This window comes from Pavona decussata, unplaced genomic scaffold (genome assembly GCF_977016875.1).
Source record: "Pavona decussata unplaced genomic scaffold, jaPavDecu1.1 SCAFFOLD_241, whole genome shotgun sequence".
Classification (NCBI taxonomy): Eukaryota; Metazoa; Cnidaria; class Anthozoa; order Scleractinia; family Agariciidae; genus Pavona; species Pavona decussata.
In genome coordinates this window covers 55-26,786 of record NW_028145646.1, presented here as the reverse complement: position 1 = coordinate 26,786, position 26,732 = coordinate 55, and the positions used below count along the sequence as shown (strand labels likewise).

General features: G+C 39.9%; 2 protein-coding genes across 2 annotated transcripts in view; one reads left to right on the top strand and one right to left on the bottom strand.

Annotated features, from left to right (window-relative positions):
- LOC146457513 (nucleolar pre-ribosomal-associated protein 1-like) overlaps window positions 1-23,749 on the top strand; it is a 42,415-nt gene extending 18,666 nt beyond the window's left edge. The window contains exons 19-37 of the mRNA XM_085091840.1: window positions 398-504; window positions 1,331-1,379; window positions 2,427-2,484; window positions 2,600-2,736; window positions 3,192-3,259; window positions 4,386-4,459; window positions 5,719-5,915; window positions 6,785-6,895; window positions 7,459-7,522; window positions 8,136-8,298; window positions 8,540-8,633; window positions 14,766-14,926; window positions 15,533-15,644; window positions 16,735-16,841; window positions 18,068-18,211; window positions 18,548-18,657; window positions 20,339-20,539; window positions 20,908-21,752; window positions 23,001-23,749. Of these exons, the coding sequence (XP_084947966.1) occupies window positions 398-504; window positions 1,331-1,379; window positions 2,427-2,484; window positions 2,600-2,736; window positions 3,192-3,259; window positions 4,386-4,459; window positions 5,719-5,915; window positions 6,785-6,895; window positions 7,459-7,522; window positions 8,136-8,298; window positions 8,540-8,633; window positions 14,766-14,926; window positions 15,533-15,644; window positions 16,735-16,841; window positions 18,068-18,211; window positions 18,548-18,657; window positions 20,339-20,539; window positions 20,908-21,752; window positions 23,001-23,188 (2,990 nt within the window). The 3' untranslated portion in view covers window positions 23,189-23,749. The remainder of the gene's footprint in view (window positions 1-397; window positions 505-1,330; window positions 1,380-2,426; window positions 2,485-2,599; window positions 2,737-3,191; window positions 3,260-4,385; window positions 4,460-5,718; window positions 5,916-6,784; window positions 6,896-7,458; window positions 7,523-8,135; window positions 8,299-8,539; window positions 8,634-14,765; window positions 14,927-15,532; window positions 15,645-16,734; window positions 16,842-18,067; window positions 18,212-18,547; window positions 18,658-20,338; window positions 20,540-20,907; window positions 21,753-23,000) is intronic.
- LOC146457512 (cytoplasmic tRNA 2-thiolation protein 1-like) lies at window positions 23,407-26,424 on the bottom strand. Its single transcript, XM_085091841.1, has 5 exons — window positions 26,291-26,424; window positions 26,098-26,157; window positions 24,740-24,827; window positions 24,128-24,158; window positions 23,407-23,526 (listed from the first exon to the last, which is right to left on the bottom strand). The coding sequence occupies exons 2-5, from the start codon at window positions 26,108-26,110 to the stop codon at window positions 23,440-23,442; spliced, it is 219 nt and encodes a 72-aa protein (XP_084947967.1). The 5' UTR covers window positions 26,111-26,157; window positions 26,291-26,424; the 3' UTR covers window positions 23,407-23,439.
- Between the last annotated feature and the right edge of the window lie 308 nt (window positions 26,425-26,732).

Genomic DNA, 26,732 nt, shown 5'->3' with positions numbered 1-26,732 from the left:
GAACTATCCAGGAGCTAACGCCTTAGGGGCGGCTTTAAAGTTCAGAAAGAGAAAGGGAAATTAATAATCATGCGTTCACGTTCTCCATAAAACCTTGAATGTGGTTGTTTCACGTCGTTGTTTTGTAGAGGATGACCAGGAAATGTAGCAAAGTGTATAATGCATATGCAGAGTAGCCGTCGTCGTCGTCGCTGCTTAAGGTTCCCAATCTTGTACAGCAAATCAAAAGATGAATGATATGACTTTTTGATTTGAAGGCTTTTAGAAGCAAACGTAATCCGTTTCCAAGATCTCATTGAGCAGCATTTGCGCACTTTCCTTTTTACCTTGATGTATGTCATATCTGTGCAACTTTTGTGACCGTGTCCTTGCTCTGTTGCTGTTGTTCTTCTGACAGGTGAAACCAGAGCTGAAGCCGTGGTTTCGCATGTGGTTGAAGTATACTGGACACCGTTGTGGGAGTGGCTTTCTAGTGACAGGGAGGGAATTTTTAAAAGCTCGGAGGTGAATCTATTTAACCATACATGTTAGATTTTCTTTGGTCCCCCTGTATATTGCTTATCATGTGATAGCCTTATATGGCATTGAACACTAGGCTTGTTGTTGTTGTTTAATAAATGTAGTTCTGCCATCTTGATCTGAGCTGTTTATGACTGTCCGGCGTAATGTGAATGCATAACAATACGAAGGGCAGCGGTTTCCTTTCAGGCCGGACGCCGGACGCAAAGTCCGGTTGCTTGACATGTTACGTCCGGTAGTTCACAGAAAATTGCATTTTAGAGAGTCCAATTTTAAAAATTCCCCTTGGGAGCATGCCCCCGGACCCCCCCTATAAGTTCGTGCCTCCTGCACTCAACGTTCGCGCCTTTGGCGCTCAAGTCATAAGTCCGCCTGTTTAAATGCTACAAAAAACCCTGCGAAGGGCCGCTATTTCTATCAGAAATCATTAAAAGAAGAGTGCAGTCACGCGAATAATTTTTTTCGGTTAATTTGAACTTGCCAGACTGAATTCAACACTATATTCCAAATGCACAAAATGTCGGTGAATGTAGAACATTTTCAATAGACCGAATTCCAAACTTGTCTCAAAGCATGCTCATATAAGACTCTTCAACTGTGAAAACCTGAGACTGTGTTCCAAGGTTTTTCCCATTGTTACTGGAAATTGTTAGATTTCACAAGATGAAACATTTGGAAGTTGTAGAGGTGTAGTATGGGTGTTCCTTATTCACCCCAAAACGTGTTCATTGTTGACTTCATTTTATCGAGTACACATACGTACAACATAAGACAAGCAAAGTGCTGAAGAAAAATTCTTTTTCCATTCTAGGAGAGATGTATGGAGTTGCTTGTTGCTCTCATTCAAAGCGTAAAAAGAGGTAACAGCTTTATACATAACATACTACTGTAGAATAAGGTGTGGCGTCTTGAAGGGGATTTCACACGGAAAACATGTTTCTAAACTCATGTTGGCAGTTGCATTTTGGCATTTGTGAAAGTCATAACTGAATCAAACACGAGGAAGAGTGTTTCATTCGGTCTCCACACACCGAGAAGTAGGCTGAAAAAACGAGGCGCAGCCGCCTTCTTTTTAAATCAACTTCGAGGTGTTTGGACATTGGAAGGAACACTCTTTCTACGGTTTGATACAGCTTCTCAAATCATTAATATTTCTTGGAGAAATTGAAAGCAAAAGCTCACCAATTTTTTGTTGATAATTAAGATTACATTTCCAATTTCCATTGCTTTCTCTTCGTGAATTATTGAGTTTTACAAAAAAAAAAAAAAAAAAAAAAAATAGGTAGTCTCTATTCTCACAGGACCTGTGTCGTATACGGACCTAGTAAATGACCACGCTCGACAGGAGTTTCCCAGTAGCTCAGTGGTTTCAGCACCGACATGTGTACAGTAAGTCAAGGGTTCGCTTCTTGTCAGGAGGATTTTTTTCGTTGTCCAATGTTTACGACAAGATTAACATTTTTCCCTCAACATTCTTTTGTCTGCAAACTGGTATTTAATGACTATTTGTCAAAGTTGCTATCATTATGCTACGTTTAACGCCAGAGAGAAAGTATTGAAACGAACTGATAATATGAGAAAAACTTAAGCAATGCGTTTGTGGAGATTTGCAGTTTAAGAACGCGAGTTTGCCCAATTTTTTTATAATTAGCTTTCCGTGTGAATCCGGAAGGCACGATTGTAAATATTTTCGTACTCTAAAAGGGAGGTTGTGTGCAGAATGTGATAACAGGTTCCATTTGGTTGCAAGATTTACAGTATACACTTGTGACATTCTAGTTTTCTAGTTATTTTTGTTATGTTCCGATTCCCATTGCGAGAGATGACATTGTTGGAGGCGTCGCTAATATGGTTGTTATGTATTGAATCTCTCCGTGTATAACTTCATTATGATTGCTCTTTTGTAGATAATGTTCTTAGGAAGACGTTCAGTGACCTTTTGAGCAAACCTTCTTTGTGGGACATGTAAGAGCAAGCTATTGATTCGTTGAGACATAACATGACCATGTGGTTAACTTCATTCTGTAAGTTGTCGTGATAATGACACTGTTTGAACCTTCTGTTTATACTTTGTTTTCAGGTGTCGGTTTAGAATCTCTTACCAACTGTTAACGAGACTGTGTCACGAGTGTTCTACCAGTGAGGAGAAGACTGAATTGACAAGAAAATTCTGTTTCGTTTGTATGGAGTTCCTGTCCAGTCTTTTAGAAGAAAAAGGTGAAACTTCTTCGTTCCTTTTTTAGCGCCGTGTATCGAAAAAAAGTGAGAATATAGGGTTTCCGTAATAATAATAATAATAATGATGATGATGATGATGATGATGATGATGATGATGTTTAATGTTTGATGTTTCTACTGCGCAAATTAACATGTAAATATGGTCAAATGCGCATTACACCTAGTGAAATGAAAATAGTGAGACAACGTTCGTATGCTAGCAAACGTGTAAAGTCGCGTTCACTCGGCAAGATTAAGTTTTCAAGTTGTGTTGGGAAATGCCTACTGTCAAATGTGAACGATGCAGAATAAGTTAAAGTTGACAGTCTGCAATTTTCAGACATGGCAACTTGTATTTACTTATTACACGATTTTGTTTTGAAGGCGTGTTAAGTTTCTTTCGAGTACTTGTTACATCAATAGGTTATAACTCGCTTTCTGCATGATTTTCACAGGCGACAAGAATGATAATCAAGACTTTGAGTTTCAGGATGTCTTTGCTCACTTGGAATTAATTTCTAAGGTACGTAACGCAAGTTTACGTATTGGCTGGTTTGTATCGTGGAAGTGCAGTGTTGTAGCAGTAAGGGTGTGGGTGTTTCGAGGGGGTCAGTGGTTCGAGGCTTGGTTGTCGTTTTGTTTCCTTAGACAAGAAACTTTACTGCTCCACATTATCTTTCTTTACCCAGACATGTAAAATAATGCGTACGGGAGAAATACTGCTAGGGGTAACCCTGCGATGGACTAGCATCCCATCCATGCAGATGTAATAGTAATACTTTCAGTTGTTCCATGCCTTGTGGCTTTGTGGGCCACTTAGGGACCGTTCGTTTTTATTTATTTATTTTATTTTATTTATTTATAAACTTCGCCAGAGGAGAAAAAAAACAACATGAAAAACCTCTGACAGGATAGAACTCACAGAACGATATGTTCCAATAACGAGACCCCTTGTATAAATAAAATCACATCATAATAATTAAGTATTGACAAATAATTAACAACACATTTTAACTAATAATACAGGTAACGATCTGCTTTGATGACATTTTATGCAGACACTTTTGAACGTTTGAGGTACTGCGGGATCGTACACATTTAAAGTCAAATCTAGGTAGTATGCCCTCAAATTAGTTTTAAATACATCTATAGATTTTGTATTGTCCCTCAAGAAGTCTGGAAGTGTGTTAAATGCTCTTGAGGCTCTTGAGTAAAAACTGTTCTGGAACGTGACAGTCTTAGCTTTAGGTATATCTAGTAATATACTCTTAGTTGGAGCAGAACGCCTGGTAACTCTAATAGGTTGAAATATCTTAAAATTGGTGTCAGAACTATTAACAATAGATTTATAAGTGTAGACTAGATCCAAGTATTCATGCCAATAGCACAGAGGGATAAGGCCTGTGAGTGTTAGTCTGTTTTAGTCTGTTTTTATGTCTTTGTTACTAAATAGTCAAATTTTAAATTGACAACTTTTGCAGCCACTACAACGAAGATACTTTCTGTCACCAAACGTTAAGATACTTACCTTGCAACCCTTGCAACCACCGCAACCAATCAGTCTGAGGGCTTGTTTTCATTCACATTAGGCTTGCTATAGTCACCTGGTATTTACTCTATAATTTATGTATATCCGTTTTACCTTTTAGGAATCCTCCCCACTCAGCGCCAGCAACGACAGTTGTGTTTCAACATGGAACAGCTTTGTTACTAACTCTTTAAGGTATTTGAGGGATTTTCTATCACAGTAGAACTCTTATCGCTCTTGTCCCAGTTTTTCAAAGAGTGGATAACTTTATCCAGGGGATAAGTCGCTATCTAGCTGCTAAAATGCATGTTGGAGTGAATTTTATCCGTTAGATAGAGTTATCCGTTCTGTGAACAACCGGGGACTGATCGCCAATTAAGTGGTCAGTCATCCTAGCGATCGTTGCAATGATGCAGTGGAACCAGGGGAAATTTCCATTTAACCAAAGGTTTCTGCAACAAATTAGCCACCTTCGGAGGCCATTTGCACAAAATTTTGTTTCCATTTTGTTTATCTTCTTACGTCATCAGTGCGATTTTTGATCTTCCAATAAGATTGTAAGTTTGCAACTGAAGGCGAGGTTCTTCGTCCAGATATAACTCGCCTTTCCTTTTGATCCGGAGAGCTTCCGGAATTCCCAGCCGAAAATTTGAGTTAAATGAAAAGCGTCCCGGGCTACACAATTCATACATTTGCAGTGGGTACGATTTCCAAAATCGCTACATGTTTTGTTTCCATATGATCGCTGCTAGCTTCAGTTCAACTTAGCGGTTACAGTAAAAGTTGTGATTGTTCGCCTAATGCCGTTGCGTAAGTTGTTCTCAGTTCTTGGAACACACCCTGGACGATGAAGAGAGGGACCTAAAAGGTAGCTAACGTGATGTTTGTTGTGATGTTGGACGCTTTCATCTGCTCTCTTTTCATTTCTGCAAATGTGTGAGGGCAAACGTGTCAATTGGAAATACGTTTGTAGTGGCTGTGATTGTTAAAATGGCTACGTGTTTGTTTCACCAGCTTTCAACTTAGCATTTACGGTTGCGATGGCACGCCTAATGCCGTTGCGTAGCAATTACTAGGGATCTTTAGCAATGACGACAGCGACGGCAGCGAAAAACGTCACTATTAAGATGAATTCGCGTTTTCTCAAATGTCATCGCGATTATTCCAACTCGCTTTAAAGGTCAAATGTAGGTGAAATTTCCTGGAGTTAAATTCTTAAAGACTGCACTTAAATATGTGTTCACTTCTTCCATAAAACTTCCCATCAGGAAATAGTCATGCAGTGACGGCAAATGTATCAAAAACAAAAAAACAGTTGTTGTTTTGGTTCTTAAGCCTGTTGCTCTTTTGATGTTCTCGTTGCTGTCGCCATCATCGTTGCTAAATCTCCCAACTGACAACATAAAACGTCCTGTTATAACTGCTGATATCTTGTTTTATTTTCGTCATGATAGGTTCAAATTTAAAAGTGCAGATGTCCTGAGAACCTTAAGGTGCATTATTCAAGCGCTGTACGAGGAAGAAGCTGATGACAAGTGTCTCTCTTGTACCCTGCTGCCTCTCGACACTTTGTATGAGATGGTACTAAGTCATTCTCAGTTCTTGGAGGTCATCCTGGACGATAAGGAAGCTGGAAAGAGGGACCTAAAAGGTAGCTTACGTGATGCTTGTCATGGTGTTGGACGCTGCCATCTACTCTCTTTTCCTTAATGCAGATGTGCGAGAGAAAACTTGTCAATTGGAAATCTCAATTTCTGGGAAATTCAAAGTAATGTTAGAATCCTTTTCAAGTTTGTTCGTAGTAATAAAACTGCCTCAATTATGAGGCACGAATAATTAGGTTTATGTGAGACTGGAAACGTCTGTTGTTATCGGTGTCTGATTGGTGGAGAACAATAGGTATTTATCGGGTGTATCAGGTCACTATAAAACAGCGTGTCGTCAAAGATAAGTCTTCTCTTTGCTTCTGACCGCCCTGGGGTAAAAGTTAACTTAGCTTCTAGCTGTCTCATTAGTCGAGTTCCTTTCGAGACGTAACATAAAGTACAGTTGGATGCCCCTGGATAAATATTGAATTAAATAAATAAAATAAATAAAACAGTTATGTAATCATTTGAAATCTAACTTGAGACGTTTCTTCTGGTAACCGTTAACATTCATAAGTTTTTCTTAGGATTTTTACACAGGTACCCAATGGATATCAGCCCCAGAGCTACCCTACCTAAAGAAAGTTTGTTGTTTTTGTTGGTGCAGTTTGATTTACTGTATCTTTTTTTTGTAGTCTTTTCGTCTCGTCTCGTCACGCGAAAAAATCGAATTGGTGAAGGTTGGCGGGGAAGAAAAGAAACACCCACCTCTACCTTTCATCCCGACTTGTTTTTGCCGAACTTTTTTTTTCTCCCGCTGGTTTCGACTTATTCCTCGCTTCCGCTTTCTGCCCCCTTGGTCTCCAATAACACAGGTTTCTAAAGTCTTGCAAAGCTGTATAGGAAGATTTTAATCAAGTAGTTTTTTCTACAGAAGCCCTGACTGAGCTGATGGTTACTGTTGTAGAGAAGAGTCCTGCCTGTTGCCAGTCCTCACACCTGCCCGTGCTGTTTGCCGCTTACTCTGCTTCACTGTCTTCCACAGGTACGAAAAAACTTCCAGTATGACTAAAAGATCTGTCACCAAAGGATTTTTTCATTTTCCCTGCCGGATGTAATAGAATAGTGCCTGAATTAGAGCGCAGTGAATAGTGTTCGTGCTTTCTTATATTAATTAAATCGCCAATATAAGCTGGTGCCATACCATATAGTGCTTTGAAAGTTAAAAGTAAAATTTTAAAATGTATTAACCACCGTGTTAAAAACCACCAAAACCTGTTTTTTTTTAACACCGTGTTAACAACCACCAAAAACTGTTTTATTTTAACCACCGTATTAATAACCACTAAAAACTTTTATTTTAACCACCGTTTTAATAACCACCAAAAACTGTTTTATTTTAACCACCGTGTTAATAACCACCAAAAACTGTTTTATTTTAACCATCGTTTTAATAACCACCAAAAACTGTTTGGCTGATGTTGACGAAGACTGTTTTCTCGTGAAGGATGAAAAATTACATTTGAAATAATATATACATACGATAAGGCGTGTACCTATAGCAAGGAGTTGCAGGAAGTTTACAAAGGTTCTTTGTTTGGTTTTCAGATCAGTCCATTCTGTACTTGTTGAACTTGTATGAGAAGAACAACGCGTCTTTCAAGAACTACAGGTACATTTGGAGAAAACATAGCCTACACACTGCCTACAAGTCGAAAATAAAAACTAACAAATTTGATAATGTCTGTGGCAGATGCTTAATGGCAAGCATGGAAGATAGCACCTTTACATAACATCTGATTTGCTTTATCACCTCAAACCAAGGAGATCATCTTAGCAAAGCTCCATATAAATTTGGGCTCTTTTTCCATATGTTCGCGCTTTCTACTGGATAACACATCCCTTTTTTAAAGAGCGCACAGCCAGACAGCGACCGTTATGATGCAGAAGTGAACACTGTGCAATATTTCTTGCTCAGCGTAAAGTTCTGAACTTTACTCAACGTTTGTTGCACTGTACCTGGTGCGCTTGGTTTGCTGCTAAACATAGAACGAGGCTAGTTACATATTGAACTTTTTTGGTCGGGAATAGAGACAGTGGATTGTTGCCTAGTTCGTTAGGACGTGACATACATTTTACATAAGCATCTTTTACTGAGAAACAAATGTTGACCAATACTGAATCAGGTATCGCTGCCTTTACATCTGCACTGTACGATGAATCTGAGATATTATCAATGTATTACCTTCCACTGAAAACTTGTAGTATTAATATGTATTCCACAGACCAATCCTTTGGGGGCCCGCAGCTGCAAGTCATCACCAAATCGCAAAAAGCCTGGGTCCATCGCTATGGCAACAGCCTAGTGTAACCGAGGTCTTGGAACAACTAGATGCCAGTAAAATGAATCAGTCAGCGGTTGTATTTCCACAGAATAGGCATCTGCAGGTTTGTAAAGATTTGGCTCGCTTTTACTTCTGTTAGACAGCCGGACACGATTGATTTTTGTTTGTAATTTTTATCCCCAATTTACCTTTAAGGCATTGTGACTTTTAGTCTGATCACATCACGTTTGACACTCATTACGCTTAAAAAAGATGAAAAATGTTAAAAATTCCTGTAAAGAAAAACTCGTAACGAACACTGCCTTCTACTAATTATTGAAAGGTTGTTCTTTGTTTGTTTTCAGCCTCAAGTCCAGCGCGAGCTTTCCGATCAGAAGCTTCAAGATGTCTATGACCCGTGCTTTCTTCTTCCATTGTTCAGCTGCCTTTTAGCTCCAAGTTAGTACCTTGACTCTTTCTATTAAGCTCTCACAGTGATCAGCATCAAATTTCTCCTTATATATCAATACTTATTCAACCCATGAGGTCATGAAAATTAAGGATATGATCACAAGGTAAACTGATTTTCTTGATATTTTAATAACTTCTCCCCTGTACTTTTATAAGAAAAGTATGGGGACGAGATAGGAGAATTTGTCCTTTGGCATTAGGGCTTAAGAGGGAATGTCTACTAAGACCGAGCGAAATCATAAAAAAAGTGGCACATGATGAAAAAATCAAAACTCTGCATATTCCGTCCAGAGATACTCCATACTAGTTTTAAAAACGTGGTGGGATTTTTTTCCTGAAATATATTTTTTAAATCGGAAAAAATAGAAAAAACAGTGACGGCCCCTCGTGGTTTGAAAAACACCCGAAATAAACATGGTTCACACCTTCTCGTAAACTTCGTTCTGTTCAATTCGCATCAAAGAAAACCCAGTTTTCTTCTTGAAAATTTGCTTTTGAAGTGTTTATTAAGTATCTGAGTCCAAAAATACTTCAGTGGATGAATTTTCCTGGTCATGAGGAGCCACAAAAAATCTCAAAAATTCGCTCCCTCCAAGTTCTGAATTTGGCGCACCTTTTTAATAGAAAATTTCGCGATCCGGTAAAATACTAAAACCCTTCAAATTTAGAATTATAGATTGAGGAAGTATCGCTCTAAAACCAGGTTTAAAAAATAGCTTCGGGCTTTTTACCAGCGCCGAGCATTAGCGGTCTCAAAAGCACGAAAATCGCAATATAAACGTGTAAACAAACTGCACATGACTGCAACCAGTACGAAGAGAAACTATTGAAATTTCATGTAGTTTACCTCGGCATTCGCCTTTAAACCACCAGTGAAAGGTCATGTTTTGCTAACTGCAATAAGGCATTGTCTAAATAAGATATTTGGTTGTGTTTGTATCCTTTCATTATTATATAGCCATCTTCAACAAGAGAAATTATCATCGCTTATTGCGATGGAGCGACAATAAACTCAAATGACTTACCATCGGACCACTTCTTTTCGACTTGAAGATCGTTTAAAATGGAGATGAGTTTGATTTTCTTTGAATTTCGAAACGATTTTTTTGTTTCGAGCTGTCGCTTCGAGATCCGTTCGCAGGATTTACTTGAAGCGAAAGCGCTCGTGAATCAATTCGACTCTGTTTATGGCATAAGTCACGTAATAAAATGTCACGCTTTTTTTAATTCTCGTGACGTTAGGTTTGACTATGTTGGGTGAAAAACACACGGGAAACGTGTGTCCTGACATGCTGAAAACAACAACAACAACAACAACAACAACAACAACAAAAACAAATTAAAAACAATGAAATCTTTACCAAAGTGTGGACAGGACTGATGATTTATAGTCGAATGTTTTTATCATCTATACACGCCAAAAGGACTGAGCCACAAAGCAAGCCTTGCTAAAGTATGATACTCTGCATTTTAATGAGGTGAAACCTAGGGGAACACTTTTCTTGTTAGAACCACTAACTATTAACGCCTTGGTTTTCGCCTTCGTGCAAAAGTCACTACGGTCTCATCCCTGACTGTTCTCTTGAGGATGGGACAAAACAATGTTATCAGCCAGAAAAAAATCACTCCTCACTGCTGACATGCGCATCCTTGACAAAAAATAAAAAATAATAAAAGGAAAAAAACTAGTACATTTCTTCGTTTTTTATTTTTTTGTTATTATTATTGTCATTTGCTTCATATTTTATACTGTCAATCAATTTAGTTTAACGTAGTTCTGCTATTGTGCAAATATTTGTCAGCTATATAAGCGTATGTCCCAATGTAACTTTTCATTATACCTGAAGAAGGCTGGTTTAGCCAGCCGAAATATAGTAACCTTTAAACCATAATTCTACGTTGTATCGGTCTCTGCTTCTTTTATCATTCTAGATAGGATCTGAGCTATGCTGACATGCGAAGGAATATACCATGTTTACTGAATCGCGCACTTTGGTTTTCGGACAACCAAAACTGATAACAGGGGCACCCAACGGATGGTTTCGGTAAATTATCTGTTCGAATTTTCACCTCGAACTTTCATGAAATAGAAAATTTAAGGCCTATTGTTTTCGGATTGATGAAACTGTCGTTTCGGGGAAATAAGGTCAGCTAAGATTTACGGAAAGGAAATAAGACGTAAGGTTTTCGAGAAATGGACAAAAATGCCCTAGTAATTTCGAAAAGACTGAAGTTCCCCTAGAATGGCCGAACAGATAAAAATATTATAGCGCAGCCTAAAATGAACCTACAGAACTTTAAAGGCACTCACCGGATAGCCTAAAATAGCGTTTCAAAGGATCTAAGAGAAAACTGTCGTTGGGTGCCCCTGCTGATAACTCTTCAGGTAGCTCTAGGACGTCGACCCTTGCAGCATCTTGGTTGATAGAGCGCCGGTATGTGGGCCTCCCATGACGATGTAAAGATATTTGCCTTTGCTTGCTTCACAGTCAATGCAAACTCCTCTTTAAGTTCGTTTAGCACATCAACGGTGTGCTGCGACATCAGAATGTTTATCACTAGAGAGCTAGCGACGCAGCGTGTCTGGTGAACGTATTGCGCGGGACAGGGCGCCTGTCTCATTTGGTGTTATTTCTTGGCATGTACCTGACAGGAGCCACCCCTTGTCCACCATCAAAGTTCGTCCGCTCGCATTTTCCAATGAGCGTTTAAGCTGAGATCTAATAGGGCTGACGTCTGTAGATGCTAAGTATGAATTTAGTGCGTCTATAGGCCTAAATGTAGCTCCTGATGTAATATAATAAAGTTATTTTATGTTCTGAATCTGAACTGTGCAAAAGGAGAAGCCTTTCACACCTAAATTTTAACTCTTACTATCGTTTCACACATACCCTGTACTATGAGTAGAACCCCCCCCTAATCCCCTCGGCTCGATCCAATGCTTGCAGTTTCTCGTACTGTTTTTGCTGTCGCCTCGGTAGCTTCCGCAATAGGCCTGCGGTCACGGCATATACCTATGCAAAAGATTGCTAAGCTCACTTATTGATTTATGTAGTGATTAGTTCAAAGTTCAAAACACCAGCGACGAAAAAGACAAATACTAGTCACGTTTGGGTTATACCCCCACGCAGTCGCTATTAGGGGAGCAGGTAATACGATGTGCCCTAAAATGATGACTGGGTCCAGGCTACGTTTGGATTGCACTGTTTCCAAACTAAATTGCCCCATTCATTCGCAAATCAGTTACAGAGGAGGCCAGCGTATATGACAAAATTAAGGTGTACTCAGTACACCAGTTTCAAGTTGTCGCAATAAAGCTAAAGACTCCGACTTGCCTATCCCACGGTCTGCTTTTCTCACCTTGTCAGTATTGCAGTATGTTAAGAGAGCCCATGCGGATCTCGTCATTGGTTAGCACTGGCTCTGCACCGGCCAACTTCCCACTGAGATGGGATAGGTTAGACTTTCTCAAAGTCCGTTTTCGTGGGAGTCCAGTCAGGCGCTCGGCTCACGACTCCGTCGCCTTGTTGGTCACTCTTTCCGTGCATAAGAAGACGACTTGTGGCAAGTCTATAATGGTCTAAACAGAAATGTAGCCGAAGAGAGAATCACGAGCGCGCTAAGATAAGCTCAACTTCGGAGTAAACATCACTTATTCGAACACTGCTAGTGTTGTCCCGAAACGTGTTTGTCCTGAGAAATTTCACGAGGTATGCATTAAAGGGCCCTAGCCAGCCACGCCTATAAATGTTTATATGCGAGAGTTTGGCTATTATATTTTATTCAGAGCATGTCGAAATGAACGAAATCACTGTGAAACTACTAAAGATAATGACACATACTTTCAGGAACACAAAGCAATAAGATTTTGCTTCACATGCAATATCAATAATTTTGATGGAAAATCTCCAGATTCCCGGAACAATTTTGGCTTGCTCCCGAAACAGCGTTTGTTAGAGTTGTCACCCCCCGTGAAAATAGCGGAGGCTGACTAGGGTCCTTTAAGTTTATTGTTGTCTTAACGGTTTTGCACTAGAGTTGCGCCAACGAAAGATTTGAACGGTTTACTAAAACACTTTTTTTCTGCTTGACCACCTTGTCAGATAATTGAACTGGCATCCGCAAATCTCACGAGCTGATTTCACCCTGTCACGACCGAAATGGCCGTTAGAATGATTGCAATCATCAGAAAATTCTTTAAACGCGGCGTAAATACAAAAAACTTCAAGTGTTTTATAATATAGAAATTTTGTATATTTGGTAATTGTTTCAATCAGAACAACGGCAGTGTTTATAAGAACACAACAGATCATTGTAACTAAAATAAACACATTTAAAAAAAAGTGCTACAGATCAGAGAAAATCAACGATTAAACAGAAAACTGAACTTTTTTAAAGATCTTATTAACGAAGAATTGATGCATCCAACCCTTTTTCAGGTACTGTTATCATCAGTGATCACGGAACTCTTTATCTGTCTGTATATCTTTTATCTTGTTTATAGCTGTTATTTATGTTGGCAAACCGACACATGCGAAAAGAACGAACGTCATTCTGGTTGAGAAACTGAAAAAGTTCTCGTTAATTCAAAATTTTCTTATATCACCTTCTACCGGTATCTGTTCAATTTCCTCTCGTTAAAACATCATTCAAGTAATTATCTTTGCTGAATAAACCATTCACGCACACGCCATGACCGTCGTGAAATAAACAACCTGAATCGATCACTCAGTGTTCACGGAGAAATTCAAAAGCCGCGTTAATGCGTGAACAGTCACGTTTGCATGTTCAAATAAGTTTATAGGAACTAGTTTCAGGCGCCCTGATGTTTGGAATTTTTTTTTTTTTTTCGATTTTGGCCATATGTAAGAAAAACCAATCAAGCCGTTGCGTGACCGAAACAAGTACAGTCAAAAACAGTCGAAGACGGAAGATTATTAAGTCCGGCGGTTTCTGAAATGACTGTGGAGAACTTTAAAATTAGATATTGCTGTTAATATTTTCTATGAGCCAACAGGGTTTTGTTACCGTCAAAGGATTTTTGCCCCTTCAATTGGCATTTGCCAAGTGACGTGAATGCGATAGCAGAAGTCATTAGTCACTGAAGGAGATCAATTATCAACCCTTCGAGCTATGATGGCTTTGTGTGGTACATTAAGCCAAGAAACTGATACTTAGATGACATCTTATTCAAGGTGAGCCAAATATGAGCTTTCTGTTGTTTGGTCCATCGTAATATTGAGGGAAACAAGAAAAAAAATAAAGTCTTAGTTGATTTTGACAGAAACAGCATGTGTATCGCTTACAGTTCTTGTCAGATAATGTTGCAACTATCGGGATTTTGAGAGCGTTAGTTCTCAGCGCTGATAGAAAGCCCGAAACTGATTTTTAAACCTGGTTTTAGAACGGTATTTCGTCAATCAAGAATTCTAAATTTCAAGTGATTCGGTGTTTTACCGGGTAGGGAAACTCTCTCCTGAAAAAGTGCGCCAAATTGAGAATTTCGACTGAGCCAATTTTAGTGACTTTCGATACCTTCCCCATGACCTTCAAAACTAAAGCAGAGATCTATTATTGGCCTCAAACGATTCGTAAACACTTCAACTGCACATTTCCAAGCTTAAAATGAGTTTTTTTTATCGATGCGAATTAAACAGAGCGAAGTTGGGAGGAGGTATGGGACACGTCTACTTTGGGTGCTTTTATAGACACTTGGGCCCGCACAGATTTTATTCAATTTTTCTGGGTTAAAAAAAGAATTCCGAGAAATCAAAACCACCACATTACTAGAACTACCATAGGGTATCCTTAGTCAATTTGTGAAGGACTTTCACTTTTTATCATGTGCCACCCCTCGCTCGGTGTTAGTAGACATTCCCTCTTAAAGGGTTAATGTTCAGCGAAAGTTAGGCTCTTGCAGGCTCTAAGATAGTGGCGATGATCGACAACGATCCGAGATGAAGCGTGAAAAATTGCGTTCTTTTATTTTCCTTTTCCCTCTGTTTAAGCTGAGAGTCTGGTACAAGCGACACAGAAGGTAACCGCAATTTGACGCTAACGAAGGATTTTTAAAGTAATCCGAGTCGAATAGCATCTGTTTTCTGTTGTTCTCTCCACTAGACTATCAGGTGGATTGTAGAAAGTTCGTCGAGCAAGGTTGCTTGAGCTTCACAATAACCTCGTTATCATCACGTGATGCACACGTGCGCCAAGCTGGATATCACGTGCTATCCAGGTTTATGACGCATCTTGAGGGAGCCAGGTTTAAGGAGAGAAAGCAGGTCAGAGTTAGGCTATGTTTATTACGTCCCTTTTTTTTTTCACAGTAGAAACAATATGATAAGTCTCTTTTGAGCCAAGTAGCGGTTTTGGCCCACATTTGTTCTTTACGTTCTGCTGCATTTGCTAAGTAAAGAAATACTATAGTCTTTATTGGCTTGTTGTTTGTATAATGAAGAGTTGTAATTAGGCTCTACCTACAGCGGAAGACTGGGCCTCGCCTGACGCAAAGAGGTAACACGTACTCGAGAGTGATGTAAAAGCGACTACAAGTATGGCTATGACGACACTGTATCACAGATAACCTGCATTATATTTTTTGCTAGTTTTACAGTATCCTAGAAAAAACTAATGGAGAAAGAATCAAAACACGCTCACAGTTTTACACTTCCTTGAATGAAACACGGACGTTTTTGCCTTAATGAGGATTCATCAGTTTTAGACTTTAGACTCGTTCCCATCAGCCCCCGCGAGAGAGACTAATGCGTTTATTCCAGTGCTTTAAAGAAAGTGGAACACACCCTTCAAGAGCCGCGGGTAACAACGGTTCACACTCACCGGCAAAGTAAGAATTTTCATCTAAGAGTGATTTACGTTTGCATTTTCAGATTTTTCATCTGTTGAAGTGTTTGAAGAATGGTGTCACAGAAGCAAACTGCCGCATATCCAGTGTTATGGTGTGCTTCGTAGCTCGTGTGGTATATATTCTACTTAAACCAGGTTAGTTTTGATATGAAAACGTTAGTTCCTGGCAGTAGGGAGCTTAAGTAACGACGATTGCGACGGCAGCGAAATAGGTGTAATTTCCTAGAATTCTTGGAGACCGCACCCAAGTTTAGAAAGAGAAAGAAAAATTCGTCGTCGCGTGTTTACGTCCTCCTTTTATCAGGACATTTCACGTCCTAGTCGTGCAGTGACGGCAAAAGAAAGTACCAAAAAGTATAATGCACGTGCAGAGTTGTTGTTTTGGTTATTAAGCCTATTGCCATTTTGACGTTCTCGTTGATTTTTGTGACAGGACGTTTTGCCTGGTTGGTCGAGGATGAAAAGAGTTCGCTGTGGCGTTTTGTTCTTGCGTGCCGTGCTTTTGACATTAGCTCCGCTCTGATAAATAGCAGAAACCATTATGGGACCGGTTGTTCGTGAGCGGATTAACGCTAATCCACGATTAAAAGTTAACCGAGGTTTTCATATCGCTCGTTTAAAGTGGTTTTGAAAGTTTATTTTAAGCTAATAATGTTAAAGAAAACTCTAAATGAAAACTGGGGGCCAAAAATGTTTTGGAAGAATCTTTATTAACTAGTCATTAAACTCAAAATAATCAAAGTTCACGTGAATCCAGGATTAGTTTAAACGGGTTTTGAACAACTGGGCCCTGATCTTAGCTCTTCGAATTGACAATCAAATGTTCTTTTAAAAGAGAAGTATCACGCGAGTTTGATGTCATTTCAAAACCCAAAAATGTTTGTCGGACAACAGAAACAAAAACATAATTGTCTAGTTTTGTTATAAATTATCACCCCAGTGCAATAAAACTGTCGATGTGTGCCTCTGGCCTGAGACAGGGTAGGTCAGTATGGATTGAAACCTGAAAAATGTTATGCAAACGTTTTTCAAGTTCTTGCATTTTTGTTTCCAAGATTCGCTAGAACAGATCGCGAATTGTTCCTTTCAAGGATCAGTTTGATTTCTTTCCTCTGGTTGTTCTAGAATGATTTTGTAGCTAAGGTCTTTTGTCGGTATTTTTGCCAAAGGAGGTCAAAACCCCACGACACTTCCCTTCGAATACCTGTCTTTTCTCTTTCCTTAGAGCATCCTTTCTACATGATGATGAACAGCTATCTTCTTCAGAGACCTGCCTTGGATCTCAGGGATCTGCCGCTGTTTTACTCCATGTTCAACAGCAGCACGATGCAGGTGAACATAGCTTTACCCTGATTAGCGTACGCGATTTTGAAGAGAAAAAAACGGAAGCTTTTATACAGTCAAGCACCCAGATTTTGGATGCCACGTGTAAGCGGCATCCAGGGTCCTTTGACTTTCTCGAGGAAGGAAGAGTTAGACCCCTGCGAGCGAGGTTGAAGAAATTTAAAACGAAACCGACAACAACAACAACAAAAAAGTAAATTAATATAAAAATGCTTCCACCTGCAAATCGTTTATTAGTCGAGGCGAGGGAAGAAGAAAAAAAAAAAAGAAATTACAAATATCGTACTAAACAAAATTTAAAGTTAATTACAAAACTAGCTGTAATAAGTAGGGTAACTCTTATATTAGAGATTATGGAAGGAATATAAAATGTTATATATATTTTATACTATAAAACTATTAAATTTAAGGGGAGAGAATAGATACTAAACTTAGAGCTATAACATTACATTGATAGTTTGAGTGATTTCGAGATAGTCATCGTTTTTTTTTATGAGAATTTCCATAAGTCTTTATTTAAGTTCCTTTTGAAAAGTAAATTAGGCAAATTTCGGAATTCTAAAGCCGGCGACACACCTGGCGATTTTATACGCCGATTGCGACGAATTTGATCGCAAGCGATTTTCGTCACCAATGGATGCGGACACACCTGGCACTTTAACCTTGTTCCCGGGCTCCATCGAGGAGCGTTTTGAAAAGTCATGTCGTAAAATCGCTCAACCTGATTAGTTGAGTTTACTGGCGATTCGCAGCGATGAGTGAAGAAAATCACGGGAACGGGCACACTTGGTGAATACCGGCGAATTTAATCGCCGATATCTGACAGCCAGATAAAAATAGCGATTTTATACGCCGATCACGTCGACCGGCGAAAATGGCAATCGCTGCACCGGGCACACCGGGCGATTTTAGCCGATCGCAGCAATCGGCGTATAAAATCGTCAGGTGTGTCGCCGGCTTAAGGGTAATGAGTTGCACACTAATGGCCCAATGCTCAGGAATGGATTTTTCACTATGTTCAATGTAGAAGTTATTATAAGTAGAGGATTGGGTTGAATGATTATGACCAATATTTTTGGGTTGCCATTGATTCCAATATGACATTAATTCCAGTTATCTTGGTAACAGTACTATTATCTAGCAAGGTTGGTAGCACCCCTCAATTTCACCTTGTTTGGCTTACGCTATTTCCCTGCTCTTGTTTCACTTAACAGCACAAGACCGACCGGTCCTGGATGCTACAGTTGCTGGTGGATGGAATGAAGGACAGTCCTGATTACTATCTGTACAAACGGCGTCACGTGATTGAGTTAGCACTCAGTTACCATGACTCACCAGTCAGCGATCAACATTCGCAGGTATGACTACGTCATGTAGCAGTACTCGAAAACTGTGTGAAAGAGGATTAAAGCCTGGACAAAGTTCAGAGTTGAACGGCATTTTTAACTATTCCAGGCTTTCGTTTGGCGATGGCTAATGGAATTACAATAGTTTCCAACGTTCCCATCAACATCAGGCCTGGTAAAAGAAATCTGAGTCTTGTGGAATCGTGTTAGCAGGTCTAGGGAAAGCGTTCCTATGTGACACATCGAAAGGTTGTGAGCCTTCTTGGAAACTCAGCCGAAGTTTCTAAAATACCTGAACTGATTTCTTTGAGTTTCAATATCCTTCTCTTCCTTTTTCTCCTTCTTTAGACCCTGGTAGCTCAGTTGTTGTTATCGGCTGTTAAGATTCACCCAGCAGCTTATGACCTGGCCAAAAATTACGGTGTTATAGCTTGGATTCACTCCTTGTGCTACAAAAGGTAGGTTCGTTTGCTGCATCGAGTGTCGAATGACTTGAAATATGAATTAGCGATAAAATGTGACGGTTGTTTGTCCATCTGCACCGTTTTCAAGGTCTTACATTGTTGGTCGAGACAACAAAAGAACGAACAACAGAACAATGATGCCAGCCCTAAATGCAGCTGCAGGTCATCAGGGTCCAGCGAAATACAGCTTTTGAAGGGTGTAGGTGTGCTTGAAATCGGCGACCCTCCAAAATAACGACTCCTCGAAAGTTACGAACACAAACCTAACTTGAATTTCTGTCAAGAAAGTAAGAGAGAGTGATTAGCATTTCATAAGATAGCCTGAAAAACAAATAGCCGGAGGAAAGAACAGATTTCTCAGAATTTTATCGAAAAATAAAATAACCTTACCAATAAACATTTTAGTAGGAGATGTGCGATGTTTCACATTTGTTACGTTGTCATTTAATAAGATGGATCTTATTATGGGCCTTTCCACGGGTATTGTTGCCATCTTGGATGGAGTAAAAGCACCGCTGACGTGACCTGAGTGCGTGACATGAGTGCGTGATGTGACAAGCCAAAGAACGTCTGCGTAGGAGGCGAGGTCGGCTTTGAACCTCTGTAACTCCACAGGAAAATGACAGACATACAAAATTTTGAATCGTTTATATACATCCCAGTTACATCATTTATTTGATCGAAAATTAGACCATTGTAGACGCCACGACTTTCGTAAAACTGTCATGACAAGTCTTCCCAAGTCTCTTATGTTTTCGCGACATTTTGCGTAGTAAGGTTAATTTTTGTGAAGTTTTGAAAATCACGTTAACGGAGCTCATAGCCTGAAACTATGCTTTATATTTCACGGATGATCTAAGTGCACTTGCCTTTTGACAGACATAGTTGTTGTCGTAGTCCGATGAATCCTAGACTGAGTAGTTACACAGGTTCAGAGTCGGCCAAAATTCCCATGAATGTTGGATCAGAGAATTAACTCTGCAGTGTATGATAGAGTGTTAAAGTGAACCCATGAATTTCTCACTGAGCGTTAGCCCTAGAAAGGAAATGGGAGATCGCGCGAGGGAGGATTCGGCGGGAATCGAACCCACGACCTCTGGATTTGATCGTCCGCTGCTCTACCGACTGCAAACGGGAGAAAGCCAACAGAGTTAATCCTCTGATCCATCATTTGTGTTCTTAGTGCTAGCGTCACAACATTCATTTGTACCCTTCAAAATTCCCATGCATACGTTTACTTTACTTTTTCGGAAGCTGAGTTGTTTTAAGAACATGGCAAATGTAGGATCTAGCTATATCAAAATTCCAGCCAGTTCAAAAACTCATTTATCATTCATAAGCCCATTGACCTATCAAATGGTCGATGAAACATCACGTACAGTGGTTTTAAAACCCGATAAAACCTCCTCCTTATTAGTATGCGGTGTTTAATGTTTTTCTCGTATGCTAATTTCCAACGTTCACAAAAGCATCATTGTCATGAACTCTCTTGGCACACGCTTTTCCAGGAATGTTTTTGAAGCCGTTCAAAAAACTCGCAGCACGTGTTTTATCGGGTCTAAAACCACTCGGCCTCGCCTCGTGGTTTTAAATCCCGCTAAAACACTGCTGCTCGTGTTTTAAACATTACTTTATGGCAACGTTGCAACAAGACGTCTTTGTTCTTTCCCTTTAGTCCTGAAAAACTTGACACAAGTTTGAATTTGCTTTACACCCTTTGGTTCACGCTGCATCGAGGACGCGTTGGAAAGAGGACTGAAGCTGCTAACAACAAGGACGAGAAAGACACCGACAAGGAAGAAAAAGCTGTTCGCCTGCCCCCAAATGTGGCTCAGGAGTGTACACTTGTATGCTGGACTCTTCTTGAGCAACTCGGGTAAGAACTGAAATCTGTTGTGATTCATTCCTGAGGAAAGAATACGCGCTTCCCCCAAACCCCTACAACACAATGCATTGCACATTCTCCTAACTCTTCTGAATAATGATGTATTATTCTAGAAAGTGACACAGGCATACTCGGAAAAAACAAATCCGAGTGCTCCTATCCGGAGTCGAAGCTTTTATCGAGACCTTCCGATTCTCAATATTCTTTTTACGCTACAAATCCGGGGAATTTTATAGAGGAGTGAGACATTTCAATTTTTCCGATCGTTTCCTTTATTTTTTGATTTAATAGTGATATTAGGTGCTGGTCACGATTGGAGCGTAGAGGAGTAATGAAAACGTGGTTTCCTTAATTTGCAGATCTCATCCAGGTGCACGTGATACGTGCAGCTTCTTAGAACTGCTGGCGTCCATTACTTCTTACCTCACAACCAATAACCAGGATTTTGGCTTGTCACGTGACCGTATCTTGAGCCTGTTACGCTTGTGGTGTGCGGCATTTGACGAGACATGCGCAGTGAATCAGCTGTTGTCGTCTTTTAGCCTGAAGGAAATCTGTAGACTTGATGCTCCACTGGACACCGATGGTGATTACAGTAACCTGAAGGCGGATAGCTTGTCTTCCTTACTATCAATACTCACAACTTGGGAGCCTTCTTCAAGCGCAGGAGCAGAGCAAACTATTCTTCTTGTATGGCGCTTTGGATTATCATGTTCGGATAAATCATCCGTGCACAACACGCTTGGTAGCTATCGTCTTCAAAGCAATGAGATCCAAACTTCAGTTCCTTTCCTTTCAATTCTGCGTTGGTTTAGAAAATGCCTGGTGCGAAACTGCGCGCTCCAAGATCGCCTTGTAACAGAGAGTTCGGCTCTAGAAATCAAAGTTATATTGCGACTTTACCAGTTTGGTTTGTCCAGCGAAAGGACGGCCTTATTAAAACACAAGGAAGATAGAGGCTCTCGAATGAAGTTTCGCTTTGCAGTATTGAGGGAACTCAACATGATTTGCTTGGTTTTGTTTGCTGCTGTCAGGCGCATTCAACGAGAGAGCGATACACTAACTTCGCCTCAGACAGGGGTCTTCCAGCTGATCTCCCAAGAACCTTATGCTGACTGCATCACAAATGGACTGGAGAAAGTTATTCTGCCTTTGTTGTCCGACCCCAGCAGAAACTTGGAGGAGGCTGTTTTTCAGGACCAAGGCAAGTGGAATCGTACATTTTTAAACAAAATATACCAGCAAAGTGCAGCTGAATGATGCACTGTTGGGTGGTGGAGCTACCTTTTTCAAGCCGCAGGGAGTAGCCGAGGGACACTGAGTTATTATTAGTAATAATCAAAGATTAGAGAGTGCGTTCGATGGTCTCGATCCCAGGCTCTCTCTCCTGCCAAGTTGATGATGATGTCATCCGCCCCTGCAAAATTTGCGGGGGATGCCAGATACGCGTCCCAAGATCCAATCATTCGTTGATCGACTGTCCCATACAATCTCGACTCCAATCTGTATTAGGAGTGCGTTCTTTCTACGTCGAATGCAACTACTGGAGGATCACTGCGGATTGAAAGTTTATACCGTAAATCCTCGAATGCTTTATTTCAAACTTTTGGTTTTCTCTTTTGGGTTCCATAAATCATAGTAGTTTTGGAGCTGTTACATGAAGCTGACGTTTTTAATAACTAAGAGGACATCTTTACTCTCCTTTGGTATTCCCAGCTACTTTAAAAGTTTTGGGGTGGAAGTACAGCGAAGATTTCTGGGACACAGGGGGTGGGATCTACGGTACCTTACAAAGTTGAAATTTATCCGATAAACTAAGAGGCAAAAAAACTAGAGAGAGAATCTATGGTAGGATTTAAAAAATCTAGTTGATTAGCGAAACCTGCAAGAGAAAGGACAGAAAATCGGCTTCAGACTATTCTTCATTTATTTTTGATAATGCAGAGACCATAGACTGTCTTCGACCGGCTTGAAACCCAGTGTGGGGGGTAACGGAGTTGGGCATAGGGGATTTGCTCTGACTTCACGGGGAGAACAACAACCAACAACAACAATTTATTTATTTATTTATTTACAAACAATGCATTCCGCAAATAGCAACGCTAAGCGAGGCGGGTTTGTCCGAAACCTATATTATTGCATTATATACTGTCATAGTTTGTATAACATAAAAAGAACGAAAGGGAAAGTAAAATGAGAATTATAGATTGCTGTAGTAAGAAAAGTGTAGAAAAGAGTAATAGGAAATCTTATGGTGTTTAAGTTGTAAAGCTTTTCTTTTCTTTTCTCTGTTTTTTTTGTTTTTTTTTTGTTTTTTTTCTTTTTTTTTTGCACATCAAGTCTGGATAAACGTGTTGGGATGTTGATGGCAGTGTGAATACTTGAAATCCCCCGTCCAACCGTAAATACAGTTCTGTTAATTGATTGTTTTTATGTTTTGTTTTGTTTTCAGATGTTATCCTACAAGAACTCGTTTCTCTCTTCACGCTTGAACTGTGGATGGAAAAACCTATTCCTCACCAGTTCCTCTCGTTTATTCTCAGTCACAATGACAGTGGGTATCCTGTGATAGATTCACTTATTACAGGACTGGGCGGAACAAAGGTCATTACAAAGTGGACACAGAAACAAACTGTTTGACACCTTTTGTTCGCGACGGCGTGGCAGTGTAAAGTTTAGCATTAAGCAAGAAGGAAAACCGGCCAGCATTGGTGACAGCCTTAATAAGTCAGCCAGCACTTCTAACAGTGTCCGAAGCCACAATTCATACTGAACGGGCTAATTCTGAAAGTGACAGAGATAACGGCCTATTGTGAGCTGCAGGCAAGGAGTAAAGATCTGCACCACAGGTTCTGAAATTAAACAAGTTTACAATTTATTGGTAATATTTGTCAAAAGTCAAGGGATTTTGCAGAACTGCTTGTATCTTGATCAGCTGGCGCACAGGAACCAGAGTCACCACTGCTCAAGACTTCGATCTGAAACAGATAAATAACACTTTTGACTGAATGATAAACTGTCAACTGAGAAATGCTCCATGTTGAACATGCTGAGGCCGATGTGTGAGAGGTCTCATCAGTTTCTCAACAACATTTTTATCAAAGTTTGTCCCCAGTCGGGAACTCGGATGTTTTGTTTGTAGTTCCATACTCATGTTAAACTAAATAAAGTCTTCTCTCTACCTGAATGATTTTCGATTTACCATGTGTACAATTTTTCTTTGTAAACTTTGGTGACAGTTTCAATAGGAATTAGACACGTTATTTTAATATCTCAAGATCATTCAAAACCATCTTCACGCAATAGTTCCTGTATTGTTCAGCATGTCACGAATATGGAGCAAGAAAAAAAGTATATCATTTAAATTACGAGAGAAGAGTCGACCTCATGAGCTCGGCAGTAAATGACCTATGAGTACCATACCGGTGTGTAAAGCTCATGGGTTTTTGTCTTTTTGGTCTCCTCGCCACTGTTTCTTTATATTCAAGTACACATCATTGTATGTCCCGCGTTGTGACTACTTTTGTGGGGCAAAAAATTAATTGGAAAAAATTACGACCGTGAGAAGCTTTAGCTTACCTTGGCTTTGGTTGTTTTTCCAATGCCCAACCTAAAGAGGAAAATAACAAGTCATCAACAATGTCTCGCATAATTATTGTGTCATACTTTTTTCAACCTTTCTCCAATTATTTTTTTTTGCTTGGATGCGAGGAAATGAACACTCTACCATCGGAATCGTGCAGCATTCTTTCCTTAATTAACGTTGTTTTATGGCATTAGTGCAAAACTCGATCAATAAGGGAACTGGCAAGTTTGTTCGAAGAGGACCCACCTTGTCTGGGGTGGGGGGTTATCGAAGACACCACCTATCTCATGAACATCACTGGTAAAATGTTATTTGCTGTACTGAAAATTTGATTTGGCAGAGAAATGTTCAGCTTGCAAGAGTCAGCATTGCTAGATAAACAAGAAAAACGAGGTTTGAATCTCACTGTCATTTTTTACTGCTGGATGGAGGGGTGGCTATGCAATAACGACGCCATCTTTTGAGGTTGAGGAAGGGGGGTGCAGGGCAGGCAGAGACCACCATCTATTTTGTGGTTTGGTGGATCCTGTTCAAGTATAGTAGTTTAAGGTGTTTACAGGTCAGCCTATCCATGCGGCTGGCTAAATGGCTTGAATAAGTTATACCTGGGTAAACCTTTGTTAAGCCCTTCCAACAGGACACACGCCTTACACAACGGCTGGCTTGAGATATATCCACATCTCTTACAAATACCTACAACATGAACACAACAAAAAGAAAAATAAATAAAATAAATCACTTGAATTAAGTGTCAATGTATTTAGCGCAGAGCACTAATTGGGGACACTTACCAGGTTGAATTGAACACTTAACCGTAACGATGAGAAGTCAGTTTTCGTAACCAGCCATCGAATAAACGGATTAAACGCCCAAACCACAGGAAATGTAAACAAAAGTGCCGGCGGTGACTGAGAGATCCAGTTAGGTATATTTTGTACATAATTGGTATTGTATTTTCTCTTTCAAAGTCGCAGTTTGCCGTTTTCCGCCGTATGGCTTGTTCACACTAGCGACGCAAGTGACTGAATCGGAGTCGGAATCAAAAGAATCTTCTGACCTAGTGTGAAGCAGAAACAGAAGCCTCGCCTTCGTGTTACGAAATTCAAGATGGCGGAAGGCCGTCATGTTTTCCGTTCTAAAGGGATTAAAGGATTGGGAATGAGCCATGTGATTGGTTGATTCTTCTACTTGCGCTTCCGATTCCGATCAACCAGTTCACACTTGATAGCAAGCGACAGAATCAGAAGCGGAATCGGAAGAAGAAGGAAACGTTCTGGTCCGCTTTTCGGCAACGTTACTTTGAAATTCAAGACTGTCTCTAAGATTATAACGCGCCAAGAAGAACGTCAGAAAAAGAAAAAGATTAAAACGACATTCACTCGGAAAAAAAATCCTTCTTACTGGTTGACAACTGGTTGATTAATGATTAATTAGCAATCGAGTGCAATAGACCCAAGCGCAAATTGCTCGAAGACTTCCGAAGGTCACTCGAGGTCCTCCGAGGAATTACGAACATCACTTGAAAGATTTTCGAGAACGTAACTGAATAGTGTTCAAGTTTTTTAAAAAAGGTTTCGATGGTTTTTGACGCCATGTTTACTTTAGCCTACGTAGCAGTCATCAGTGCCTTTCCACTGAAGCAAGTGCGAGAAGTAAACGATAGCTTCCAGGAAGAAGGAGCAAATATTTTTCACTGATATTTGAACATTCTATTAATATCCCAACTGAAGCCACGCAAAAATCAGCGCATGCACAACCAGGCACAACTGTCACGGTAATTGAGAACAGTTCAGTTCAGTTTATTGATTCTTGACATAAATAAATATGCACTGCCCGCAGTTAGCAAGAGCTAGTTGAGGCGAGCAGTGGTTACAAGCAACATTTACAGAACAAGAGAAAGACCACAAAGCAGAAAGAAAAAAAAAAAGACGAGTACAATAGCAAACTGAACAGAGCTTGTTACCTTGTACTGGCATCTTGACATCTTTTTTGACAAACAAGCTCTCCCCAGAATGGATAATATCTGCAACAGATACAAGGTATTGTGTAGACCTGAGTAGACACCCCGCCTTCCATACTCGTCTCTGTTACGTTCTCTCAGGGAGAAACGACTCAAACTTTCCAATCTGATAATTACTTGGTTATCGTATACTCACCCAAAATTGAGCTGGGACGTATTTTTTCTAAATCCTTCAAATATGTCCGCGCATGGCCTCTAGTAAAAGAATATACAAAGGTTTAATTAGTATAAATGGAGCAATATAAGAATCGTAGACAAAACGTTGAGCCTGTACGATATAACCGGAGCAATGAGGATCTTGAAAGTTATAACATAAGTACGTAAATTATGATTATAAGTTAGCAAGTATAAGTTAGCAAGCATTATAAGTTAGCAAGTAAGACTGGTAGACAAAACGTTCAACCCATACGCTATATTTAATGTTAGCGCATACGGTCCACATTAGAATTATCTTTCTGGGATGAAATAGAGAGTATGAATTGAGACTCCGCAATAATGCATGAACCTATGAATAGTTTTCTCGCTTAGGACATCCAGATCTCAAGCAAATTAGTTTTTTTGAATTAAGGTATGGTATT